Source organism: Phoca vitulina, unplaced genomic scaffold (assembly GCF_004348235.1).
Source record: "Phoca vitulina isolate PV1807 unplaced genomic scaffold, GSC_HSeal_1.0 scaffold2, whole genome shotgun sequence".
NCBI classification, from domain to species: Eukaryota; Metazoa; Chordata; class Mammalia; order Carnivora; family Phocidae; genus Phoca; species Phoca vitulina.
In genome coordinates this window covers 100,604,359-100,631,451 of record NW_022589705.1, presented here as the reverse complement: position 1 = coordinate 100,631,451, position 27,093 = coordinate 100,604,359, and the positions used below count along the sequence as shown (strand labels likewise).

Here is a 27,093-nt window from a genome sequence, read left to right as displayed (position 1 = left end):
GGGCAAAGCTGAGGCTGGGGGCTGGGGGAGTTTGGGGAAGGGACAGGGAGATGTTGGAATAACCCCAGGTTTCCAGGTTGTACCTCAGGGTGGGAGGAGATGGAGAAGGCCTGGGGTGGGGGGCCCTCATCTGTGCCTGGCCTGGGCCTCCAGGGCCTGACTGGCTGGACCCGCTCTCCTGGTCAAACATGGCTCTGCATTTTCTGTTTTGTCCCCCAGATTAGCAGCCAGGCTTAGTGCAAAGGTGGGAACAGGGGCAAGGGAGTCTCCTCCCATGTATGCTTCCCTCCCCACAAGGATCCACAGGATGGGAGAGGCTCCCCTGACCTCGGGGGCTACAGAAACCAAGGGAACCTGGAGGGTCCTGCACATTCTCCCCTGGCTCCCAAGCCCAGCCTCCCAGATGGGCACAGATTGGCGGTGGAATGTCCTCTCCCTTCCCCGTGGTCCCTGAAGCTGGTGGGGACCCTGATCCTGGTCTCCCCACCTCCCTCTTGGTCCCCTTCTCCTCAGACCGAGGGGACAGACGAATGAGAGGCAGTACCCATGAGGGCACGTCACTGTGCCTGGTGAGGTCAAAGAGTCCATGTCAGCCCGGCTGACAGGGCCGCCCCCACAGCAGGCCAGGTGGGGCTTCACCCTTCCCGAGGAACAGACGAGCCTTGGAGCAGGGAGGATGGGGGAAGAAAGCCCTGAATAGTTTATTGACACTGATTTGAAGCCGGTGCCCCTCTCAGCTGCTGGACCAGTTGTGGGTTCAAGTATCCGCAAACTGTGAATGCTAGGGACAGCCATCACGGTGCGGAAGGGACACAGGAGCTGAGCACGCAGGCCCTGCCTCGGGCCCCTGGGATGTGGACCAGGCGCTGAAGGAGAGACACAGTCCCGACTGAGAACCTGGCAAGGTCAGTGTTGAGCCCAGTGCGTGAGAGGTGGCCACGGATGCTCCTCTCTCTCAGGAACCCCTGTCTGTCTGTAACCAGCCAGGGCCAGCAATGCGTCTCCAGGCCTGGGGCAGTTGGGACAGGACCGCTGGCCAGCACTGCCCTCCGTAAGTCCATGGAGACCAGGCTAGCCAGGCAGGAGTCACAGGTGAATGTGAACCTGGACGGACATGGCCCTGATCTCCAACAGCTTCAGGACAGTGTCCGTTCCTTGGGTGGACAAGAACCTGCAGCACCTGGACCCAGTGTAGGCAGCGGGTCAGGGGCAGGTGACAGAGGAGGAAAGCAGTGTCTCTCTGGCTTTTCTGCTTAAAACTGACAAAAGTCAGTAAGAAACCAGGAACCTCGCCTCTGCAGCTCCTGGAAACGTGTGGTCTTGGGCTTGGGGGAGTGAGGGTGGGGGGTCTTGGCTACACGACAGCCCTGTGGGCCCCTCACCCTCGGAGGGGCCAGTGCTCATGCCACGCCTCCCCTCGTCTGGGCACCGTCCCGGAGAGGATGCCAGGAGGCCAACTGGCCTGGTGGTGGGGGATGTCTGCCCACTGTGGGCTCGGAAAGGCGGAGGGGCATGGAGCAGCCCAGCGGTCCCTGTAGGCTCTTGGCCGCTGGGGGCGGTCTCTCCCGAGGGGCCCAGACCCCACCTGGCTACACTCTCGAGCCTGGCTCAAGGACGCAGCTCCCAGTCCATCACACTGAGCAGCTGTGGGGAGGGAGGAAGCACCCTCGGGCAGCACCTCCTGCTGGGAGACAGTCACGCGGAGTCAGGGGCCGTGTCCAGACCTGTCCTGAGGCCTTGCTGGGCAGTGCCTGTCCTTTGTGTGCTGGGTTCTCTCCAAGGCGGTGTGCAGAGTTGTGGGTGGGTCCCCGGGTCAGACGTTGCTGACCCGGGCCTCCACCGAGGAGATGGCAGTGGGGCCCGTGTCCCTGTCCAAGGGCCGCTCACGCCTGACATAGCGCGGCTTCCGCACTGAAACAGGGTCAGAGACAGGCAGGGTCAGAGTGGGGCCGGGGACAGGCAGGATGGCCCCAGGTCTCAGCCCTCCCCAGAGCTCCTGGGAGTGGGGTGTGGAGCAGCCCAGGGGAGGAGATCCCACTGAGCCCCAGCTTGTGCGCGGAGAGCGTCTGATGAATGCTCCACTCACTGCAGACACTCGGTGCCCAAGCACCTTGGCCTGGGTGAGGGCCTTGCTTTCAAGAGACACAGAGGCAACAGGTCCCATGATGCACAGCAGGGCTGGATGGTGGCCCCCAAATGAGTCCATGTCTGAAGCCCCAGAGCCAGCAGATGCGACCTTACTTGGAAAAAGGGTATTTGCAGATGTGATTAAGGATCTTGAGATGAGATCCTCCTGGATTATCTGCTGGGCCCTAAATCCAACGACCAGCGTCCTCACAAGAGGGAGGCAGAGAGAGGAGACCCGGGAGAAGCACGTGAAGATGGGGGCAGAGACTGGGGTGGTGTGGTCACAAGCCCACCAGAGGCCGGAGGAGGCAGGAAGGACCTTCCCCTAGAGACTCTGGAGGGAGTGCCCCCCAGCCCCCACCTTGACTTCTGACTTCTGGCCTCCTGGACTGTGAGAGAATACATTTCTGTTGTTTCAAGCCCCCAGTTTGTGGTCATTTGTTATGGTGGCCCTCGGGGACTAATGCAGGGAAATTCAAGATGCTTGTAGATGGTACCACTTTAGAGACATCAGAGACAAGTATTCTACAGAACAGAGCAGATCTAGCCTTAGCCAATAACTTCTCTGTCCCCAAAGAAGAGGGACATCCTCCCCTGTCCCAGGCCAGACCTCTGCACAGTGGCACACCACAGACTGGGGAGGCCAGGAGGCTCCCGCTCCAAGGCCTGTAGCCGTGTAACCACGGCTCACTTAACCTCTCTGTGCTCATGGGGTCATCTGGAACAGGGCTGATACGGGCGCCTGTTCCTGGAATCATCTGAGGTGGGGCACGCCCGACCCAGCAAAACTGCAGTGCCAGCCACTCAGGAGGGACCACGGGAAGGCCTTATGCCTGGGCCAGCCTGCTCCCCACACCCACCGCCCAGGTAGAGCTGGGACTTGGTGAGGGCCAAGCGAAGGCTTCAGGGGTGGCCCCAGACCCCGTGCTGGGGATTCTCGTTCTCTCCCAACAGACTCAACATGTCAGGAGTAGAAAGGAATAAAAGGGAAAAGGCAGGCGAGCCGTGGTTGACTGGGGGAGGACCTGGCCCATGTCCCGAGAGCTGCAGGGCCAGGTGCCCGCAGAGCCCAGGCCTGCAGTGTCTCTGGAGAGTGGCTGATCCCACGGGCAGGATCATTTTGAAATTTTCACCCTGAAATGAGGGCCGACATACCTGAGGGCTGTGGCGGGGGAATCATGGCAGCCTTGAAAAGGAGAAAAGGCACAGTGAGAACAGCGGGCGGCCCCCAGCACAGAGGCCCACGACAGGGGGCACTCGGCCCATCCTTCCAGGTTACTTACGGCTTCGCCAGGCTGCAGGGCAGGGGCTGCGGGCAAACACGGGTGTCACCTGGGGCAGGGGTCCCTCGCCTGGGGAGGGGGTCCACGGGGCCTGCAGAGGCTCTTCCCCTGCTCCAGGCTCAGCCCAGTCCCACCTCCACACACTGCCCAGCAGTGCCCGGGGCCCAGCTGTCTGTCCCGCCCCATTTCCCACCTGCTCTTGGGGCGGTGGGCCCCCAAGCACCCAGGCGGAGCCGCCCTCCTGGGCCCTTTGGCAGAGCGACAAGCCAGCCCTCAGAAGGTACAGTGCTGTTGGTCTCCAGGACCACCAGGAAAACAGGCAAGAGCATCCTTCGGCCCCAGGGGAGGCCCAGGGCTGGGGGCAGGCCTCAGGGAGACCTCCACTGGGGAGGTTGCTACGCACCCCTGCACTCTTGGTGGCCACCTCAGCCGACCAAGCCCAGCCCTGGGGGTGTTCGGGAGGAGAGACACTGAGTGGGTCTGCCCCAGCCACTGCACTGACGCACCAGGACCCCCGTGGCCCCTGCTGAGGAGCAGCCTCCCAGAGCTGACCCGGAAGGGCCCCCCCGACTGGCCTGGGTCAGGACCTGGGAGCTATAGCAGCCCCACTCAGGCACCCAGCACTGGCTCCGGGTGGGGGGACAGAGGTCCCACAGAGGCCAGGCGAGGAGGCTCTGGCTCATCACCCACTAGCTCTGTCCACGGAAGGGTCCGACCTGGTGGCCGGACCACCTGCCCGGCACACCCAAGGGCACAGCAGGGTGACGCCCATCTCTTCCGGAGGGGGGCAGATCCAGCACCCAGGCCCAGGGTAAGCTGGGGTGGCAGGGGGCCCCACGGTCCCTGCACCAGCCTGCCTACCCCCACTCCCGGGGGGCAGGATGGGAAGAGGGCACCGCTGGCTGGGGGAGCTGCGGGCAGGTGGCCCAAGACCAGGGATGTCACCTCCTCCCCAGCCCCCTCCCACCCCTCATCAGCAATCCCGCCATGATGCCCCACGATGGAGTCACGCCAACACCTTCACTCTGAGCCCCACAGAATCCACATGGGAGCATCCCTAGGACGTGGCTGCCCCTCTTACTCTCAGACACAAGAACCACGTGGCAACCCAGTCCCCTTCCTGTTGTTTTGTGAGGACTCTATATGGCTGGACAGCCTGCATCTTGCACCCCAGCCCCAGCCCCCACTTCTCTGTGCCCCCCAGGCAGCCCCGTGGCTCCACAGGGGGTGTGCACTGGTCAGCACCCTTCTGGCCTGGAATACCTTTGTTTCTTCCGTAGAAAACCTTGGGGAGTTTACTGGTGCGCTTCAGGTAGAAGAACCCAGCCACGGACAGGATGAGGCCAGAGCTGATGAAGAGCGTCCCCAGGAAGAGGGAGGCTGCCACCTGAGGGCTCCCTGTGAGCAAAGTGAGTGGCTAAGCCTGGGCGGGCCTCAGAGGACCTCCCCAGGCCCCTGTTCCCCGAACACGCCTGGGCCCTCACAGGGTTCCGCACTCAGGGCTCGGGTCCCCCCGCAGACCCAGAACCTGGCTGTGGGGTCTGAGGTGCTCCAGCTTCCTAGGCCTCAGGCTTGTCACAGGGAGCTGGGGTACCGAGGGGGTTAAAGATCCCAGCCCCTGAGAACGCCAGGCCCTGGGGTCCCCATGTCCCTCCTGAAGACTCAGCACAGACTATGGGGTCCCAAATCCCTGGCATGCCAGGTCAGACCTCAACTCAGAGGCAGGGGTTGCCTCTACACCCTCGCCTCGTGGGAGCTTGTTCCTTGCCCCTAGATGGCCTTCCCAGCGCCATGATGCCCGTCTTTACCTACCCGGGGTCGGGATGGGCTGGCGGGCCCATGGCTGGGGGCTCTGGATGGTAATTGTGGGGAAAGTGCTCTTAGATACCTGTGGGGAGGTGGCCTTCTGACCCTGAGACACAAGCAGGAGGTGTGGCCATGGCTACGTTGGAACCTAGAGGGGGGATGAATTCCGGCTAATTTGGCGTGTCCTGCCCCAAATTTGCGGCAATGAAAATGGGCTCTAGAGCCAGATTTGCCGGCCTTCCTCCACCGGTACCCCCACTGCCAGACCCAGCACGGTGTCACAGGAGGTCGGGGCCGTCTGCGCTGACCCCACCCTAAAACTCTGCTGCTCTGGTGGCCGGCCTTGGGGGTCCAGGTCAGCACAAGGCCATGTGCTTCTGGTCCTGAAACTTGTGCAGAAAGCAGGAGCCCTCAGTCCAGGTCCAACACGCCCTCTGCTGAAGGCCCAGCGTCTGGGGGACACACAACCCCCATCACAACCTGGTCACCTGACAGGAGGTGACCACTCCTGGGGTAGGTCCTGCTCCCTGACTGCAGAGGCCCCTGTGGCGGAGCTAAGCCTCCGTGGCTGGCGGACCACATCTCAGATAGGATGGGATGCAAGCTGAGGACAGAGTCTGCAGGAGGTGGGCCCTGTGTCTGCCCCATGAGGACCAGGCGGTGTGGTGGGCTCTTCTGCCTGGCAAGCAGTGTTTGCAGTCTGAGCCCTATATCCTCAGAAGAGCCTCAGGGGATGGGGGCCAGGCGGCCTCAGGGCGCCCTCCCATCTCCAGACAACCGCAGGTCCCGAGTTCCCGTGCACCGAGGTGCTGGGTGGGCCAGGACTGAGGCAAGGAGTGAGGTGTGCAGCTGTGAGGGTTTCCACTCACTGGCACTGCTCAGGGGCACGTGTGAGGGCCTCCTACCTGTGCCCAGTGAGCCCCGGCCCGGGGGCCGCCAACTCCACCAGCCCTGCTCTGTGGTCAGGCTGGGTCCCTGTCCATACATCTCTTGCCTGGGGTGCAGCGTGACCTTGGCCGTGGCTGTGGCCCTCCTGAGGCCAGCGTAAGTGGTCGTGTGCACTGGGAATGGCAGATGATGGCCCCCTCCTCCACCAGGACCTGGGCAGAGGCCCTGCTCCCAACTGGTGAACCAGAGACTTACCGAGATTTGGCTGCCCGGGCGTTCCCGTGCTCCTGTTCAGCGGGAACTGTGCGCCCCAGCCGGCGACTGTGGGGAAGCAGAGCCGTCAGTGCGGCCGGCTCCCCGGGCACATCTGGACCACGCGCGGGGACGCTGCTGGAGACTCCCAGGGAGCCAGAGACGCCGCCCAGTGGGGAATCACGGGCCAGAAACCAGAAAGGGAGGAGGCCTGGAGACAGAGCCGCCCTCAGCCCACAGTCCGCACAAGGACTCAGGGAGAGAGGGGACCGGGTGTGTGTGGGGGGGGTGTCCCCTCGACGGACGGTGGTCCAGGGAACCGTGGGCCGCCCGCTGCTGTGGGGACAAGAAGGGCAACTCCCACCCGTTCCTCCCGAACTTGGAGACGTGGCCCCTCGGTGGGAAGCGGGCCAGGTGGGCCTGGCGGGCGGGGCCGCGGGACGGCCGCGACACTGGGAGCTGAAGGTGCCGTTCCTGCAGCGGACGCAGCTGACACTCCCGTTCTCGTTCCGGTGCCTGTAGCAGCCTGTGCGGGAGACAGTGACTCAGCTCTGCCTTCGGGGGGCTTTTCCATATCCTGAGTTTGTGAGATTGAGAATTCGTTCAAGAATGCTAATTAGCTCGTTCTGGAAGTCTGGACCGAACGTCAGGTTTGATTTCAGAAAAAGACACAAACGTGGTGGGAGCCGCAGCGAGCTCTCACCCAGGGGCTCCGTGGGCTCCTTTCCGGGGCGTCCTGTAGAACACTCGGAGAGGCCGGGAACCCGAGGCAGGCAGGTGCCGTGCGCGGCCCCATGCTCCGGGGAGGACCCCAGCAGCCTGACCACCGGACCCTCACCCTGCCCCCACAGGTGCCACAGGGCACGGCCACCCCCTTCAGGGGCACTGTCTCCAGCCCAGGTGTGACCCTTGCCCTCTGCCGCCCCCTTCCCCGGGGAGGTCCCACACTGACGCCCCCGCCCAAACCCCAGGCTCCCCCGGTGCTGGGAGCAGCCGAGCTCCCACTGGCCAGTGGTTTGCGGACAGTCCGTTTTGCCAACTAGCCAGGGCACCCTTAAGGGCAGGACTTGTGTGTTACACCTTTATTGCTTCTTCACGTCCCCAACATATGGCACCGCGGCTGAGCAAACACGTGCCCGATCGGTACTGAGTGCGGGTACTGAGCCGGCCCTGAACGCTAGCGCCGGCCCCGGGCAGTGTCCAGGGACACGTCCTTCATGATGAACTGCACTGATGTTTAACCCACACACAATGTCAGTGTGAGGTGAAGGCCTTTCCGCAGGGACACCAAGTGGACGGCAGGGTGCGGAGACTGACCGGTAGCCGTGCCCGTGATGCTGTGGGCAGACAGGCCCAGCGCCACACCAGGGGGCCTGGCACGCACCTGGCGCCCGTGCAATGGTTCTCCCGAACAGCTCCCCTCTGGCTGGCTCCAAGGTAACTGGGAGGCCCCGGGCTGGGCTGTTGTGTGCAGGGACAAGGGACAGCTAGAGAGCCAGGACCAGTGACCAGAAACACTAAGGAGCTAAGGTTGACTTTATGAAGCCCCTTTGAAAAACCACCTGACACCTGGCTTACTGGCTTCCCAGCCTCACAGGTGAGCAAGGAAAGTCACTTCCGGGGAAGTCCAGGAAACTGAGGATATCTGGACCTTGAGAAGACAGGAATTCACCAAAATCTATACGTATTGCAGGTTAGGGCTGATGGCGAGTCCTCAGCTTGGCTTCCTGGCCTTGGGAGTCCAATCTAAGATTCCTTGTGGAAAGGTCCAGCAAGGCAGACTTAAAAAGAGTCTGAATGGTCAATCACTATTCTTGCTGCACTATGTAGATGATCAGGCCACGTTTAGCGAGGCTAGACTTATTTTAAAAGCCAACTCGCGTCTCGCTGTGATTATCTTTGGTAGAAGTGGGGGTGACGGTGTCTGTAACGCATCTGTGTGGGTATCAGACTCCACTCCTGTTCGTGTCTGAGGTTTTGTCACCTACCCGTAAGCTGCACCGGCCCCTGAAACCTTCCAGTCTCTTCCAATATTTGGCTACAACTCTCCAAACTAACATTTCCACTTTCCTCCCTCCCACCCTCCTGACTTGGAATCACTAAGAACTAAAACTGCCCTTTCCCCAAAGCCCCGCAAGCGGAGGCTGGATGTGTGGGTATGAACTTCGGAGAAACCACCTCGACGCCTCATGCCTGTTCCCGTGTGGGCCTCTCAGAAAGTGCACAAGCAGCCCCATGGCCTCAGCAGGACACTCACAGCACGACCCTGGAGTTTGTCAGACCGCGCCTCTGCCATCCTCACTCCACCTAAATGGGCGCTGAGTCCAACACCCAGAGGGTACTTAGCTGACTGCCCTCTAGATTGAGAAACTAGACTTACAGTTTGCTGCAACCATTAACATTTGTTTTTCTTTTGTTTCCATAGAAATGCCTCTTACTAAATACCGATGGCTCGCACCACAGAGGCTTCACTCTGGGGGAGGCCCACCTGCCACACCAGCTCCTGACACCTGCGTGTCAGCTTCACCGGACTGACCACCGCCAGGACTAGAGCCCCTCCGGTGAGTGCGGGACAGCGTGCTCAGGCCCGTTCTTTTCTTCTGGTTCCACCTACGCCTTTTCTCCCCCTTTGCCGGTCTCTTATCTCACAACTTCCAACCCAATTCTCTTTGCAGCTTGGCTTTTAATATGTGAAACTTTCTGAGGGTAAAGTTTCAAATGGGGGACGGAGGGAAACCAGAATATGCCTCTTCACACAAAAAATATTTCCAGCTAAAGACTCTTAAAAAACAGTAGGAGCAAGAAGGGCCCGGACCTCCCTTTTTCTCCCTAAGAAGCAGGAGACAAAGGCCCCACATGGAGGTTGCCCACGCAGCAGGAGGAAAGAAACACACTCGTTGCCAGAGACCGAGGGCCAGGCGGACTTACCCACCTCCGCCCAAGAAGAAGCGGCCAGGCTGCCAGCCAGGAGGGAGGCTCAGATGGGGTCCTGTCACTTTCCTGCTGCTTCTGCCCATTCTTCCGGCCCCTCGCCTACCTCCCAGGCATCTCCAGCGTCCTTCCCAAGGGGCCTGTGTGCCCACCTGCTCACACCAGCTATGGTGACCCCCACAGGGTTCGCAAGAGCACTGTCCTCATCACCAAGGCTGGTCAAGGTTGGCTGGTGCCAAAGCAGCTTACCTGGACCACACAGGCTTGTGCCCCCGCAGGTGGTGTTGACATCCACCACGTCCACACAACATTCAGGCTGCTGGCCCTAGAGGGGAGAGGGTGGTGAGTTTGCAGAGCCCACAGCTGGGGCTCGGGCAGGACAAGTAGGCCAGGCTGAGAATGGCATCTGCAGAGGGGGTACCTCACGAGCTTGACCCAATGCCCATGGCCCTGGCCTCTTCTAAATTCCAAATCGAAAAAAAAAAAGTTCCGAATCAGGTGACCATCTCTTGCTTACCCAGAGCGAGGTGAGGACAGACAGTCACACCACATGAACACTTCCTGGGACAGAACTTCATGTGCCCAGTGAGTGTTTGATGACTGAATAAACATAAGCATGTTCCTAAGCACTCAGATTCCCAAAAGCCAGGAAGGGGGATCCCTGGGGGCCCACTCAGAGATTCTGACCAGGGGCCTGGGCTGGCCCAGCCTGGGGGGCAGGGAGAGGTCCTGGGGACACCTGCCGGGCCATGGGTGCTCGGCGGTCTGTGCAGCCACTTCCCTCCCCTGCCTGCCTGCCTGACCACTCGGCCTCGCCTGGGAGCTGGGAGGGGCCGTGGCGCTTTCTGAAGGTGGGTCTCTTGGGTTCAGGGCAGAGCTACTGCCGCTCAGCCCCATGGACACTAGTGGATATAGGGTGGGGCACTTCAATCCAAAGAATTATTTATAGGCATACCTCGGTGATACTGTGGATTCGGCCCCAGTACACGATAAAGTAAATCAAGTGAATTTTTTGTTTTCCAGTGTATGTAAAAGTTACGTTTATACTATAGTCTCTGAAGTGTGTAATTGCATTGTGTCTAAAACACAATGTACGTGCCTTAACTTAAAATACTTTACCGCTACAAAATGCTGACCATCACCCGAGTTTTCAGCGGGTCATAATCACTGATCAGAGGTCACCATAACAAACAGGATAGTCATGAAAAAGTCTGAAACGCTGTGAGGATTACCAGCACGTGGCACAGAGGCATGCTGTGAGAACGACGTGTGCCCGTACGTTACTCACCACCTGCCAGACGGTGGCTTTGAAAATTAAGCAATTAAAGGTGCTAAACCCTACTTCAGCGCCACATGTGGACTCCTTCCCAGAAAAGGAAACACACGTTTTTCTAGACTGTAATAAAATATGAAGATAAACCCAGACACCCATGGCCTCCCCGGTGAGGCGTGTCTGCCCTTTGCGCCCCAGAAAATAGTCACCCCACGGGTCCTGGTTGCTCTTCTCAGTGTTCTGTGGCTGCCCTCCACCAGGGGTTTCCAGCAGGGCCCCTGCAGAGGAAGTGCCCAGAGCAGGGCAGGTTGTGGGGCAGGAACTCACGCCTGCTGTGTGCATATGCGGGGGGGGGGGGGGGGGGGCACTGAGTGGGGAACAGATGTGCCAAGTGCTGGCATTTACAGGACCAGACTCGAGGGGCTTCCCGTGGGAGCTTGGCTCAGTGTGTGTTTATCACAGCTGAGCTTTTGTTTCTTGTGACAAGAACACAGTGAACAGTGAGGGGTGTCTAAGGAATGGCGTGGACACTCCGTGCCACCACAGGAGGGGCCCAAGGCCAGTCCGTGGCTGATGTCAAGCCCACGAGGGACACTCCAGCCATCCCATCCCACCCAACCCTGGCAGAGGCAGAGCAGCTGTAAGGTCTCACCCTCCGGAAGGCCTGGATGATGTGCGGCTGGGTGCACATGGGCATGGCCGGGGCACAGCATACCCATGTCAGCGGCCTGGGAGAGCCAGGACACCCGGCCACAGGAGGCCTGCGGCAGACCCTGCCTAATGCTGCTGCTTGCCTGGACACGCAGTCTCCAGCCACCCCAAGCTGGGCGGGCAGCTCGCAGGCTCCCCTCAGTGCCAGTGGGGGCAGCTCTGCAGAGACCCTTTTCCAGCTACAGTAACAGGTTCAGTTTGGCAAAGAGGAAAAGAAGCTTCTAGGGGACATAACAGAGCAGGTGCCAGGTGGGGGGCATGTGCTTCTCTCGGTGAGGAACGGGCTTCTCTGACCCCAACAGCGGGCACAGTTGGTTGTCCCTGGGGCCAGGGCAAGGGTGACCCCCGAAGCTTGCCAGGTGAAGGGCCCACTGCCTCCATGAGGGGCTGGGAAGAGAGGGTTTTGACTTTACTTCCTGGCACCCATGCTGCTGTGTGACCAGACACCTACCGTGCTTTCTGAGGATTTGCTGGCAACTTCCACCAGGAGGCCCGCCAGGAGGACGGCACGCTGGAGCGCCATGTTCCAGAACACAGGGTCTGCAACAGATAGGGGCACCGTGCAGATGTGGGTGCCTCCTTCCAGGGCACCAGGTGGGGGCCGAGGTGCAGGACCCTTACCTGACCCTCTGGGATGGGAGCTGCAGACATCCAGAGGCGGGGCCCAGGGCTTAGCTGGCAGGGCGGGGCTGCTAAGAAACCGCAGATCCCTGGTCCCAGGCCTGCAAATCAAGGCAGTCAGTGAGGCCCATTGTTGGTAGGCTCAACTGACTTACCATAAGGAGCCCCCAGAGCTGAGGGACTGGAGGGGCTGTGCTCAACCCATCTGGATCTGGATCTGGATCTAGATGGACTACTCCTTCCTCCAAAGCTTTCAGCCATTCATTGCCTCCTGAAAGGACGAAGCAGAAGGGGGTTCTACTCATGAGCTTGGACAGGACTTGTCCATCTGCCATCTTGCTCTGTCCTAGGAAAACCCCAATTCAAGCATTTTCACCAAGAGACAGAACACCTAGGCAGTGAAACACCTCTGGGGCCAACACAGGCCAGTCAGGGACCCTCAGCCTTATGATTTTCTAGTATTGCCCCTGCTCTTGTCATGGAAACTGCAGGAACAATGTCATCTTGGGTGATAAAAGTACCATCGAAAGCCATGACTGAGGACAACCCCAGAGCAGAGGCCTTCTGATGGAGTAACAGGCAGCAGGAACACCAGACAGCACAGTGCCACACACTGCAAGTGCATTTCCTGACGCTGGCAAATGCAAAACTCAGCAGCCTGAGTTAGGACTTAAGCTGTCACATTTCCAGTGTGACCAGAGAAAACTAACCTGCACAAACCCTGCAATAAATTGTTAAAGTTTTAAACAAATTTCTGTTAACATGCAACATGGTAACCATAATTATAATCTGTCCGAAATGCAGCTGGCTAAATATTTTGACATCAGCAGGTGGGTGGGTAAAAGCAACGTTGTACACCCTCACCATGGAATTATCATTCAGCCATAAAAGGAATGAAGTGCAGATGAATCTAAGGATCATTAGTTCAAGTGGAAGGAGCCAGGCACAAAAGTGTATATACTGTATGGTTCACTTACATAAAATTGGTGCTGATGGACGCCTGGATTGTTTCTGGATTTTAATGGCTATAAATAAACCTGCTGTGGACGGTTTTTTACGTGTCTTTGTGTGGACATTTAATTTCTCTTGGGTAGATCCTTAGGACTGGAACGACTGGGTCCAGGTAAGTGTGTGTTTACCTTTCTAGCCTGCCGACCTGTCTCCCGTGGTGGAGACCCCATGCACGCTCCCACCAGCACTTGGCATGGAGTCTGCGGGCGGGTGGTGGTAGCTCACTGCTGCTTTAATTTGCATTTCCCTGATGATTAATGATGGCTCTTAGCTCTCATGTGTTTATATGTCTTCTTCAATCATTTGCCCATTTTGTTTAATTGGCTTTCTATTATTGAGTTGTAATAGTTCTTCACATGTTTTTCGTCAGATATATGCATTTTTCAGATATAAATATTTTGTAAATATTTTCTCCCATCTGTGGCTTGCCTTTTCATTTTCACATGGGTATCCAGAAGAGTAAATGTTTTCACTTGATAAAATCAAACCCATCCATTTTCTCTTTTATGATTCTTGCTTTTTTGTGTCCTAGGGTTAATCTCTGCCTTGACCTCATGGTCATTCCTATGTTTTATTCTAGAAGTTTTAGAGTTTTAGCTTTTACACTTTGAGTTACTTTTGTGTATGGTATGAAGTAAAGATCAAAGTTTATTTTTGCCATATGCATGTCCAGGAGTTGCAGCACTGTTAAGACTTTCCTTTTCACATTATCATGACATCTTTGTTGAAAATCAACTGAGTGTATGTGTGTGGATCTATTTCTAGACTTTCCGTTCTGCTCCACTCACCTATGTGTCTATCCTTCACGAACACCACAGTCTCAATTATTAAAGCTTTACTGAAATCTTGAAAACTAGGTAGCATAAGCTTTGCTTTGTTTAATTGCTGTCAAGTCTAGGTTATGTGCATTTCCATATTTTAGAACCACTTTGCCAGTTTCTATAAAAAAGTCTGCTGGGCTGGGGCGCCTGGGTGGCCTGGTCAGTTGAGCGTCTGTCTTCGGCTCAGTTCATGATCCCAGGGTCCTGGGATCGAACCCCACTGCCTTCGGCTCAGGTCATGATCTCAGGGGTCCTGAGATCGAGCCCCGCATCAGGCTCCCTGCTCAGCGGGGAGCCTGCTTCTCCCTCTCCCTGCCGCTCTGCCTGCTTGTGCTCTCTCTCTCTGTCAAATAAATAAAATCTTTAAAAAAAAAAAAAAAAGCCTGCTGGAATTTTGGCTGGGATAATCAACATTTTAACAATATTGAGTCTTCCAATCTATGAATGTGCTATCACTCCCCATTTCTTCAAGTTTTCTTTTCAGCTCTCTTCTGAAGTTTGCAGTGAAGAGGTGGTCCTGAGCAGAAAGGGGTTCTGGACAAGCCAGTCCTATACACGAGCTCAGACTACTTAACAAATAAGTTTGTTAAACTTATTACTATATATTTTATTTTTTGGTATTATTGTAAATAGAATTGAATTTCTAATTTCATTTTCCAATAGTTTGCTGCCAGTACATAAAAATACAATTAAAATTTGTCTATTAGCCTTAGTTTCTGAAATTTCATGAAATTCACTTGATAGTTCTAGCACTTTTTGTAGATTTCTTAGGATATTCTACATAAATAATCAGGTCATCTGCAAAAAAGACCCAGCTTTACTTCTTTAGTTTTTTGAAACTTGTTTTAGGGCACACACTTGGTCTATGTTAGAGAATGTACAATATGCACTTAGTAGGAATTTGTACTCTGCTTTTGATGGGTGTAGCTTTCTACAAATAGCAATTAAGTCAGGATGCCTGAGAGTAGTGTTCAGATCTGCTATGTCTTTACGAATTTCTTTTGGGTTTTTGTTCTAATATTTGGTGAGAGAAAGAGATGTTAAAATCACTTATTATAATTGTGGAACTGCCTAATTATCTCTCTAGTTCTGTCAATTTTGCTTCATTTATTTTGAGCTTCTGTTATTAGACACATTTATAATTGATAAGTCTTCTTGATGAAATGACCCTTTTATCATTAGACATTTCCCCTTTATCTTTGGTAATACTCAACCTCCTGAAATCTATCTTATCTGATATAAATACAGCTACTCCAATCTTCTTATGTTCACTGTTTGCAAGATAGATAGATGGATAGATCTTAGATCTACAGATATATTTTGCATCTATATATCTTATTTTCAACCTGTGTTTTTTATATTTAAAGTGAATCTCCTATAGACAGTATGCAGTAGGTCTTGCTTATTTATTCATTGTGACAATCTCTGTCTTTTAATTGGAGAGTTTGGTCCATTAACATTTATGTAATTATCACTATGGTTAGACTTAGGTCTACCATTTTATTACTTCTTTTCTACTTGTCCCTCTGTTTTGTCTTAATATTTTTATATTTTTTAAAGATTTATTTATTTACTTGAAAGAGAGTGAGCAAGCAAGCGCAGGGGGAGGGGCAGAGGGAGAGGGAGAGGATCTTCAAGCAGACTCCCCACTGAGCACAGAGCCCAACCCAGGGCTTGATCCCAGGACCCTGAGATCATGAGCTGAGCTGAAACCAAGTCGGACGCTCAACCGACTGAGCCACCCAGGTGCCTATAATACACAAAATATTTTTAGAGCAGTTTCACAGCAAAACTGAGCAGGAAGTAAGAGTTCCCATACTCCCCCCCACCACATCCTGTACATTTGTTACAATCAGTGAACCTACACCAACACAGCACTGTCACCCAAAGCCCGTGTTTACACTATGGTCACTCTTGATGGTGTATATGTGGGCTTTGGCAAATGTCCAAGGGCACTATGGGTGGATTTAGGGCTACTATTGTTTTCTTTTGGTCTCTCTGGTATTTTGGCCCTCTGTTCTCTCTTTCCTGCTTTCTTTTATATTATTTGAGTATTTTAAAAATTCCCTTTCAATTTATCTTCCGGTTCTTTGGTTATACTTCTTTGCATATTTTTATAACTGTTGCTCTAGAGATTGTAATATACACCCTCTCTTTTTCACAGCCTACTTAGAATATGGCACTGCTTCTTCTAAAATGTAGAAGCCTTGAAACTCTATAGTTTCATGTATCCTTTACTATTCTTCGTGCTGCAACTGTCATACCTATTACATCTGCATACATTACATACACAAGAAATGTTTTAATGTTTTAAAACAGATGCACTTGAAAGAAAACATCTCTCCCAGATACTTACTGTTCTTGATGATCATCATTCATTCATAAGATCTGAATTTCACTTTCGTACTTACCTGCAGTCTACAAAAACTTCTTTAGCATTTTTAGCAGTGCGCACTTGATGGCAACAAATTTTATCAGTTTCCCTTTCTCTGAAAACACTTTTATTTAGCATTCACTCTTAGAGGGTATAGGATTCTTTTAGTATTTTAGGGTGCAGTCCCACTTGCCTCTCACCTCCATGGTCCCCGATTCACAGTCTTTACAATGCTATACTGTATGTGATCTGTTGCTTTTCTCTGTTTTCAAGATTTTCACAGTTAATCTTGAGTTTTCAGTAATTTTAAAATGATGTGTCTAAGTGTGACTTTATTCATATTTATCCTATATGTCTTTCACCAGATTTGGAAAGGTTTTAGTCATTATTTCTTCATGTATTTCTTCTGCCCCACTATGTCTCTCCTCTCCTTCTGGAGTCTATAATTACCCATGTGCTAGACATTTACCCCAATCAATCCCCCTTTTTCCTTTAAACTAGATGATTTCTATTAATCTTTGATGTCATCAATTATTTCCTGTCACTCCCATTCTACTATGACCATTCAGTAAAGTTCTCATTTCAGATGCTATGTTTTTCAGTTCTCAAATTTCCATTTGGCTCATTAAAAGTATGTGTGTGTGTGTGCATGTGTATGTATGTATGTATGTATATGTGTGTGTGTATATATATATTATTTCCTTACAGAGATTTCCTATATTTTTGTTCATTATGAGTGTATTTTCCTTTACCTCACTGAATATAGTTATTAAGACTGTTTTAAAGTGTTTGACCAAAATCTATAAAGAACTTATCAAACTCAACACCCCAAAAACAAAGAATCCAGTTAAGAAATGGGCAGAAGACATGAATAGACATTTTTCCAAAGAAGACACCCAGATGGCTAACAGACACATGAAAAGATGCTCAACATCATTCATCATCAGGGAAATACAAATCAAAACCACAAGGAGGGGCGCCTGGGTGGCTCAGTTGGTTAAGCGACTGCCTTCGGCTCAGGTCATGATCCGGGAGTCCCGGGATTGAGTCCCGCATCGGGCTCCCTGCTCAGGAGGGAGTTTGCTTCTCCCTCTGACCTTCCCCCTTCTCATGCTCTCTCTATCTCATTCTCTCTCTCAAATAAATAAATAAAATCTTAAAAAAAAACAAAAACCACAATGAATACCACCTCACACCTGTCAGAATGGCTAAAATTAACAAGTCAGGAAACGACAGATATTGGCAAGGATGTGGAGAAAGGGGGACACTCTTGGACTTTGGTAGGAATGCAAACTGGTGCAGTCACTGTGGAAAACAGTATGGAGGTTCCTCAAAAAGTTAAAAACAGAGGGAGGCCTGGGTGGCTCAGTTGGTTAAGCATCCGATTGTGGTTTTGGCTCAGGTCATGATCTCATGGGTCATGAGATCGAGCCCCATGTTAGGCTTCATGCTCAGAGGGGTCTGCTTGAGATTCTCTCTCTCCCTCTGCCCCTCTCCCCCTTGAATAAATAAATCTTTTTAAAAAGAGTTAAAAATAGGGGGCACCTGGGTGGCTCAGTCGTTAAGCGTCTGCCTTTGCTCAGGTCATGTCCCAGGGTCCTGGGATCAAGCCCCGCATCGGGCTCCCTGCTCTGTGGGAAGCCTGCTTCTCACTCTCCCACTCCCTGTGCTTGTGTTCCCTCTCTCGCTGTGTCTCTGTCAAATAAATAAAATCTTAAAAAAAAAAAAAAAGTTAAAAATAGAACTGCCCTATGATCTAGAAATTGCATGACTATTTACCCAAAGCATACAAAAATACAGATTCAAAGGGATACATGCACTCTGATATTTATAGCAGTATTATCAACAATAGACAAACTATGAAAAGAGCCCAAACATCCATCAGCTGATGAATGGATAAATAAGATGTGGTATATATATACAATAGGATATTACTCAGCCATCAAAAAGAATGAAATTTTGCCATTCGCAATGACATGGATGGAGCTAGAATGTTATTATGCTAAGCAAAATAAGTCAGAGGAAAGACAAATACCATATGATTTCACTCATGTGGAATTTAAGAAACAAAACATAGAAACATATGGGAGAGGGGAAAAAAGAGAGGGAAACAAACCATAAGAGACTCTTAACGAGAGAGAACAAACTGAGGGTTGATGAAGGGAGGTGGGTGGGGAATGGCCTAGATGGGTGATGGGTATTAAGGAGGGCACTTGTTATGATGAGCACTGGGTGTTGTATTTGGTGATGAGCCACCAAATTCTACTCCTGAAACCAATATTGCACTGTATGTTAACTAACTAGAATGTAAATAAAAATTTGAAAAAAAAAAGTGTTTGCTTGATCATCCAGCACCTGGGTCATAATATAATTAGCATCTATTGATTGTCTTTTCCCTTGAGAATGGCTCGTATTATTGTGGTGCTTCATGTGTTCGGTAATTTTGGATTGTATCCTATAAACTGCAAATGTTATGTTGTGGAGACTCTAGATTTGATTATATTCCTCTGAAGAAAGTTAATGTTAAAAACTCTCAGCAAACTAAAAATAGAAGGAAATACAGCAAACCTGATAAAAGACATCTATAAAAAACCTGTGGCTAACATCATACTAACAATGAAGTATAGAACATTTCCCCCTAAAGATTGAAGAAATCGAGGATATCCCATCTTAGCATTTCTATTCAATGTTGTCCTACAGGTGCTAGCCAATGCAATATGGAGAGAAAACCAAGAAACTGTCTCTGTGCAGATGGCATGATTATTTACATGGAGAATCCTAAGAAACCTACAGAAAAAAAACTAGTATAATTTATGAGTGAATTTAGCAATGTTCCAAGAACATAAAGTCAATATACAAATCAATTGTTATTTCTACTAATTGTAACAACTAATTGGAAAATGAAACTTAAATATTTACAGTGGCATTCAAAAACATAATTTGCTAGTTCTTGGGGATAAATTTATTTTAAAATATGTAAGACCTGGGGCGCCTGGTGGCTGTCAGTTAAGCGTTTGCCTTCGGCTCAGGTCGTGATCTCAGGGTCCTGGGGTCGAGTCTCGTGAGTCCTACGTTGGGCTCCCTGCTCAGCAGGGAGTCTGCTTCTCCCTCCCCCCTGCCCCTCCCCTTCACCCTCTGCTTTAAAAAAAAAAAAATATGTAAGATCTGTATACTGAAAACTATAAAACACTGCTGAAATTCAAGATCTAAATAAGGGAAAGACATACCATAATGGCATATATTATGTATACCATTTTATATGTAATGGAAATATCCATTAACCCATGTCAGTAGACTAGAGAATTCAGTATTATTAAGATGTAAATTGTCCCTACGTGATCTTATACTTAACACAATACCAATCAAAATTACAGAAGCCTTTTGAGAAATTCACAACCTGATTCTTTTTTTTTCACAAGCTGATTCTAAAATTTATAAGAAAATGCTTAGAACCTAGGAGAGCCAAAGCAGTTTTTAAAAAGAAGATGGAGGATTTACATGACCTTACTTGAAGACTTACAGAGTCACAAGACAGTTGGACTGATGAAAGTATAAACAGATCAATGTAACAAAACAGAGAATCCAGAAATAACATAGATGATTTTTGACAAGATGCCAAAGCAATTCAATGGAGAAAAACAGTTTTTCAACAAATGGTGCCAGACAACTGGCTACTCACATGGAATAAAAACTAGACTCAGATCATATGAAAAAATTAGAGATGGATCATGAAGCTAAATGCAAAAATGAAATCTATAAAGCTTCTGGAAGAAAATACAGGAGAATATCTTGGTGACTTGCTTAGGCAAAGACTTTTAGAAAGGACACTGAAAGCATGAACTGAAAAAGAAAACCAATTCATAAATTAAACTTTATCAATATCAAAAACGTCTCATCAAAATATACCATTATGGTGGATACAAGACTATGCATTTTTCAAAACCCATAGAAGCATATATCACAGAGAATAAAGTTTAACGTATGCAAAAAAAAAATTAAACAGAATGTCAGGGATCTCAAGACGAAACACAGACTGTGACCACTGATACTGTGTCAGAAGTGTATGACGTCAACACACTGAAGGGGTGGAAAAGAAGGAGCCGACCTCAGCACCTCTGGAAAATGATGTTTGACTGGAAGGCTAAAGATGCAAAGAACCACACATAAACACTGTACTCTAGTTGGTAAATTTGTTTCTTGTGGGGATGAAATGTGGGTGAACAATTCTGAAACTGCCTTATGTGCAAACTGGGGCTGGGCTGGACAGATACGAAAATGGATAGTGGGGGGGGCGCCTCAGTGCTGCAGTTGGTTAAGCATCCAACCCTTGATTTCAGGTCGTGATCTCAGAGTCCTGGAATCAAACCCCATGTGGGGGTGTAGAGTCTGCTTGGGATTCTCTCCCTCCCTCTGCCTCCTACCCCCCACCACACTCTCCCTCAGTTAAAAAAAAGGAAAGGAAAGAAAAAAAGAAAGAAAATGGATAGTGGATGGTGGGAACCAGGTTCTGACAGGAAGGTTACAAATAAACATGTTACGGATCACAGGTTACAGATACACACATACAGATAACAGACCCACACGTCATCCAGCCCCGCCCACCGGGGGACCTCAGGCCCGGACACCAGTGCCCAGATCCCAGCTTCTAAACACCATCCTCCAATGAAAGAAACCAGGGCTCCTTGGAGAAATGGCTGATTTCAGGGCTGAGGCAGGCACACAAGATGAGCCTGGAGCATCTGGAAGCGCCAACAAGAAAGGAAGTGCCCCCAAAACACACAAATGAAAGAGCTCCCAGTTGGGGCGCCTGGGTGGCTCAGTTGGTTAAGCGACTGCCTTCGGCTCAGGTCATGATCCTGGAGTCCCTGGATCGAGTCCCGCATCGGGCTCCGTGCTCGGCAGGGAGCCTGCTTCTACCTCTGACCCTCCCCCCTCTCATGTGCTCTCTCTCATTCTCTCTCTCTCAAATAAATAAATAAAATCTTTAAAAAAAAATAAAAAAAAAATAAAAAAAGAAAGAGCTCCCAGCAATGTGCACAGCAAAACCACGCCGGGCTGGATCGCACCCAAAGTACACGACAAACATCCAGGAGCCCCAGCTGACGGAAGGAAATGACCGATAAATCCACACATGGGGGACAGAGAAAGCCTCCTTACAGAATTCCAAATGATACGGTGGATCTCCCCTGCCGCCTCCACACGCGGGAGGCCCGGCTCATTCCCACCCCCTGCAGGGCGACTGCCTCACTGAGTGGCCACCAGAGAAGACAGGAGGGAGAGAGGAGACACGTGGCACGCACCACCTGGACCAGGTGGCCAGGCCAACGGGCCCCGTGCTGTCCTACAGACGCCAGCGCCCCCGACAGCATGTGATGAGAGGGCCACCTCACCACCGCTGGGGTGTTCTCTCCCAAACCCACCACACCACTCTAAGCACCAGAAAACACAGCAGACAAACCCAAAATGAGGGACATTCGACACAACACCTCTGCAGTCCTCCTCAAAACTGTCAGGGTCATGAAAAAGTAAGAGAGTCTGAGACACCAGCCCATCCCAGAGGGAACAAAGGAGCTGGGACACTCAATGCGGTGTGGGACCTGGACAGGGATGTTGGGACACCGAGTGAAATCTCACGTCTGCGGTGTAGACAATAGGAACATAGCACTGCTGTTTCTCAGTCTCCCCAAATGCACCGTGGTTGCCTAAATGTCGATATTAGGGAAAACTGGGTATTTTTAACACTTTTCTGTAAATCTAAAACTCCTGCAAAAATTTTTAAGTGAATTTCTAAAATATACCATTAATAAAATGAATAAGCAAGTCAAAGAATGGGAGATAATATTTGCAATATGTATCTGACAAGCATGTATCCAGAAGATAAAAAGGGCTTTTACAACTTGATAATTTTTAAAAGGACAAAAGACTTGATTGGACATTTCAGAAAAGAGGTATGAATGGTGACAGGTGGAAAAGTGCTCAGCATCACTAATAGTGCTCTAGGAAATGCAAATTAAAGCCACCATGAAAACACTGCTCTGCTCAGTAGGCCCATTAGGCAGGGTCACTCGCAGGGATTTTCCCAAGAGAAAGGAAAACACACCCACAGAAAATGTGTACAAGACTTACCATAACCTCTTTAGTCACACAAACCAAACCCAAGAAACCCCACCAAGTGCCATCACAGGACTGATAAATGCACGGTGGCACATCCCAGGAGTGCCAACACAGCAACACCCAGGGTCTGAGGCCAAGACGTCCAGGTGCTGGGAGATCCCAGAGACTCCGTCTGGCGTGGGCCCCTCCCGGCCTGCAGCTGGTGCCTGCTTGCTGTGTCCCATAGCCCTTCCCCGGGCCTGTGAGCAGAACTGCTCTCTCTCTTCTCATAAAGGCACTAACCCCACCATGCGGCCCACCCTCATGACCTCATGTAACCATAACCACCTCCCAAAGACTCCTCCAAACATCAAAACACTGGGAGTTAGGGTTCCAACCTACGGATTTGGGGGACACGACCATTCAGCCCACAACACAAGGGACCTTTCAGGGGTGACAGAAATGTTTTCTATCATGACAGGTGTGCAGGTTACACAGCTGACGCATTTGTCAAAACTGGTCAAACTGGACCCATGCATTTCACTGCATGTGAATCACACCTCAACTGAATAGGTGGGATTCATTTTGAAAATCGTACTGGAGCCAAAAAGTTAAATAATTGGGTAAAAATATTTCTACATGGTAATGAAAAATTTGGTGAGAATTTAAATTGTACTGTATGTTGTCTCACAACTCATTTTTCCTTAGAATTGGTTTCGATGAAGAAATAAAGCTTCCAGGTTGCTGTGATTCTAAACAAGTAATGCATCCTGGTTACCTGGGTGGAATTATGTGTGGTCGGTAAATAAGGGGTTACTGCTGACAGGACAACCTTGTAAACAGGCCCTCCAGCCGGAAGCCTTGCCTGAGTGACCACACAAATACTCACTGCAGCCCTGGCCCCCAGCCTTCAGGCAGCTGCGGCTGGACAGGAGTGGGGGGATGGCTGGTCCTCAGCTCTGGGTCTGAGGCACTGATGGGAGCACGACCAGGCCCACTGGACCTCCCCCCATCAAAGTAGGTACTGCTGGTTATTTTCTCAGCAAGCAAAGGAAGCAGACACGGAATCTGACTCCCAGGAAAAAAATAAGAACATGCTTCTCGATCTAAAAATCTCATCTCATGCTGGGATGGAAAATAAATGGTGCTGACGACTTGACTGGATGTAAAGGAAACATTCCAGTCAGCTGACATGTATGGCAGATGCCGGGAATGGCACGTGGGCACCCACTGCCCACCACTGTGTGGACTCCACACACCTGAGAGGGGTGTGCGCCCCCAGGAGCCTACCTGAGGGGTCTGCATGCTGGAAAACCACTCAAAGGCATCCTTGACCTTGGGGATGCAGAGCTCTCAGTGCCACGGTGACTAAAGTCATTCTTCCAATGAGTTAGATGACAAATCACAGCTTACCTTGGAGTACAAGAGTAAGTGAAGGGTTGGGAGGTGCCTTTGGGGTCCTGGGGCGCTGCCTATGGACCAGCCCACTCAGGTGATCACCCACCAAGACATCTGTTTGCTCTGCTTTGGGGAGGAATATACCAGGGCAGGGGTGGGAGTGTGCATGTGCTAGGAAAACAAACTTTCTGGATAATTCAGATTTTATTTCCTTTTAGGAACTTCTGAAAACAATGTGGCCATTAAGATTCTGGCTGAACACGGGCGCCTGGGTGGCTCAGTTGGTTAAGCGACTGCCTTCGGCTCAGGTCATGATCCTGGAGTCCCTGGATCGAGTCCCGCATCGGGCTCCCTGCTTGGCAGGGAGTCTGCTTCTCCCTCTGACCCTCCCCCCTCTCATGTGCTCTCTCTCTCTCTCTCATTCTCTCTGTCTCAAATAAATAAATAAAATCTTTAAAAAAAAAAAAAAAAAAGATTCTGGCTGAACACAGACTACTATGCAGTGGCTCTTAGCTGGGAGTGGGACGGGAATAATCCAGGTGGGCTATTAAACTTCCCCAGCCCAGGCCGCCTCGACCACCCTGTACGGAGCCTGTTCCAGGGCTCCCCCGGGTTAAAAACCACGAGAAAGACAAAGCCCCAAGTCAGCCTTCTCCGTCAAGTGTAGTCGTACTAAGAAAAACACAAAACAAAAAACGGGGCCAAGTTTGACACCTTCGAATTTAATAGGACGAAACGGTTAAGAATTATCACAAAACAGTTTTTTGCGGGAGAAGTTGCATTTGCCAAAATGCTATTCCTTGAAATCCTTGAAAAACTATATCCAAATGTATCCAAACGACCTGGTCTTAAATTATACTTGAACTAATATATCAGTCAAATTGTTACGGTGACAACACACTCCTTGAAAACCCACGTTACGACTCAACCTTGACTATTTCATGGCGATAAATGGACTAATAACCCGACAACCTCAAGGGAGAGCGCGCCCGTGGGCATCCGGCGGCCTCCCACTTCACCCCGCCTGGGCTCGGTCCTGAGGGCGAGGCCTTCTGGGCTCCGCGACTTCGGGGACGTGCGGGGGGGGGCCTAAGTCTAGCTACCGACGGGCTCTCCTAGCGGGCTGCACCTGCGGGAGGTTCGGTAGCCCTAGGGGAGCCGGGTCCCCGCGGACCTTTGTCCCGGCTCCGCGCCCCGCGCCGCGTCCGAGACCGCCCGGCCCCGGCGTCCGCGCCCCAAGGCCCCCTCCACCCCCACCGCCGAGGCCCTGCCCCCGCCCCCGGTCCGCCCCCGGTCCGCCCCCGGCCCCTGCCGCCCGCGCTCCCGCCCCCGGCCCCTCACTCACCGCGGCGCCCTTCGCGTTCCTCTTTCGTACCCCCCGCCCTCCAGGCGGTCGCGCCGCGCTCCCTGGGATTTGTAGTCTCTCTACCGCCTCAACCCCGGTACCAGGCCGCGCGACTCCCAGCTTCAAACTACAGCTCCCGGCGGTCCCCGCGAGAAAACCCTCTCTCCAGATGTTCCGGCACAGGGTTCTCGCGAGGCCGTGGGAGGCGCGCGCGGAGCAACCTAGGAAGTGTAGGCTAGGGTGCCTCGGTCTTAATAGCTGGGCCCCAGACCAAGCTGGGAAGAAGAACCACACTCCCCAGGAGTCCACGCGCGCCGGCCATCTTTGGCGTTGCTAGGAGACCGGGAAGCCGGGGGGATGCTGGCCAGCAGGTGGCGGCGCCCGAAAGGCGGTGTTCCCGGCGGCACGGCGTCAGCCGGGATCGGTGCCGGGAGTCAGGGACGGGCGCTACCCGGAGGGGGCGGAGGGGGGAGGATGTCCCGGATAACTGGGGCTTCAGCCCGTGTCCGCCTCAGCGGAGGCTGCCTGGAAAAGAAGACCGCAAGTCCGTCCCCAAGGCCACGACGTTTATCAAATACTGTTGGTTTTAGGCGCGGGTAGAAAGTTCCCGTTTGTGGCTGAGGCGATTCGAGGTCTACCTTTCGGTTTTACGAGAGTGACAGGACGAGGCCATTTTACGATAGGAAGCCCCTAACCCATGGCAAAGCAGAAACCCCTCTGGGAGGCGAGAACGTGTCTCCTAAGAAGCCGGCTGTAAAATCTAACTCCCCACCTCAGGCCCGGGGCGTCCCCTCGCGACCCTCAGACCCCTGTGTCCCGGCTGTCTGGACAGGAGGCCAGCGCTGGGTCCCAGCGAGGAGCCGCGAAGGGACCCGGCCTCGGAAAGGGTCGCTGTTTGTGGAATTCTTGGTGTGAAGCCCTAGGGAGGAAGCTGTGTTCTTGGCTCACCTTGCCGACTGGCTCCGCCACTTTGGAGACCTTGGGCAGCTTTTCTCACGGGGCGGGGTCAGGATGAAATAGGGTATCTCGGTGCCTGGCCCACGGCAAGGCTGGCCTTTCAGCACCTCTTGGGCATGCAGAGCAGGGCGGGGCCCGGGGAGGGGGGGTGCCAAGGAGCTTCCCGGAGAAAGGAGAGTAAGACTGACCCCTCGTCTTTGCATGTCCAGCACGGTTATACCGTCCTGAGGGTGGGGCTGGCCCCGCAGAGCTCCGCAGACAGGCAAGGACGCTGGGTGTGCTCAGAGGATGTCATTATGAATAAAGAGGGGCTGCTTTCGGTGCCATTGGGCTGGGGCTGGTTTTCCTCAAGGGCCTGTAAGTGAACAGAGAGATCTGTGACCTTGGCCTGAACCAGGAAGGGCACCCATAGCCCAGCACAGGCACAAGGAGATGCCTGAGAAGACTCTTTTCAGCATGGGCTCTCACACAGGCTTTTCAGGTCTCACCTGCATTTGGCACTTCCGTATCAATAGGGATAGATGGGAAAGAGACAGGTGTGACCTGGGGTTTCTCTGAGCTGGTGAGGCCAGTCAGAGGGGTTACTCTTCACACTAAACTACCCCTGCAGCCATGAGGCCTCATGCATGGGGAGGGGGCTGTGAATGCTCCCCACAATTAGTTCCAAAGTCCAGGTGGTCTATGTAGGTGACTGACCCGTCTAGCAACCTAGGCTTGGCTTTGTCCCAACAGGATGACACCGTGGCTGGTGGAATTTCCACAAGTGTGGTCTCGGGCTCTGCTTCTGAGCTGCCCCTGGACAAAAAGAACAGTTGTGTGCATCCTGCAGCATTCATAGTTTTGCAATTATTTAATAAGTCTCTTGTGTGTTAATAAAAGGGTTTGGAGCCTGTCAGCCTCCCTGGGGGTGTCTGAGTGAGAGGTGAGCGTGGGTTAGGGTTAGGAGTTGCAAGTGTGCTGGGGCATGGATGCCACTGGACTCTGGCACCCAGGGCTCCCTAACTCTGGGATGTCCATGTGGCCTCCTTCCCAGCTGGCCTCTGTGCCTGAGTCCTGGGGGTTCTCTTCCCTTTGGCACGCACCTGAGGACATCCCTCCCAAGTTTGAACGTCCAGAGTCTTCAGTGGAAATAGAGTGCCAGCCTTGCAGCATGAGGATATTTCCAAGAAGAGTATTGGTAACAGCAGGGAGAGTCATGTCTG

The 27,093-nt window shown here is 52.2% G+C and overlaps 1 protein-coding gene across 4 annotated transcripts; it reads right to left on the bottom strand.

Annotated features, from left to right (window-relative positions):
- Window positions 1-683: 683 nt before the first annotated feature.
- Window positions 684-24,961, bottom strand: CUNH1orf159 (chromosome unknown C1orf159 homolog). 4 transcript variants are annotated; one of them, XM_032395785.1, is made up of 12 exons: window positions 24,935-24,961; window positions 23,482-23,604; window positions 11,893-11,993; window positions 11,723-11,811; window positions 9,537-9,612; window positions 6,721-6,882; window positions 6,360-6,425; window positions 5,299-5,364; window positions 4,674-4,808; window positions 3,411-3,436; window positions 3,283-3,313; window positions 684-1,911 (listed from the first exon to the last, which is right to left on the bottom strand). In XM_032395785.1, the coding sequence occupies exons 2-12, from the start codon at window positions 23,517-23,519 to the stop codon at window positions 1,814-1,816; spliced, it is 888 nt and encodes a 295-aa protein (XP_032251676.1). In that variant the 5' UTR covers window positions 23,520-23,604; window positions 24,935-24,961; the 3' UTR covers window positions 684-1,813. The 4 variants fall into 4 exon arrangements, with proteins under 4 accessions (XP_032251676.1, XP_032251703.1, XP_032251693.1 ...); XM_032395812.1 differs by lacking the exon at window positions 3,411-3,436; XM_032395802.1 differs by lacking the exon at window positions 5,299-5,364.
- Window positions 24,962-27,093: the final 2,132 nt, after the last annotated feature.

What these genes read in the sequence shown, in the direction of transcription:
- CUNH1orf159 (XM_032395785.1), bottom strand. Translation starts at nt 23,519, where the DNA reads ATGCCTTTGAGTGGTTTTCCAGCATGCAGACCCCTCAG. An exon ending in CTCCCATCCCAGAGGGTCAG is followed by an intron (nt 11,812 to 11,892) that starts GTAAGGGTCCTG and finishes TATCTGTTGCAG; the next exon opens with ACCCTGTGTTCTGGAACATG. An exon ending in GCAAATCCTCAGAAAGCACG is followed by an intron (nt 9,613 to 11,722) that starts GTAGGTGTCTGG and finishes TCTCCCCTCTAG; the next exon opens with GGCCAGCAGCCTGAATGTTG.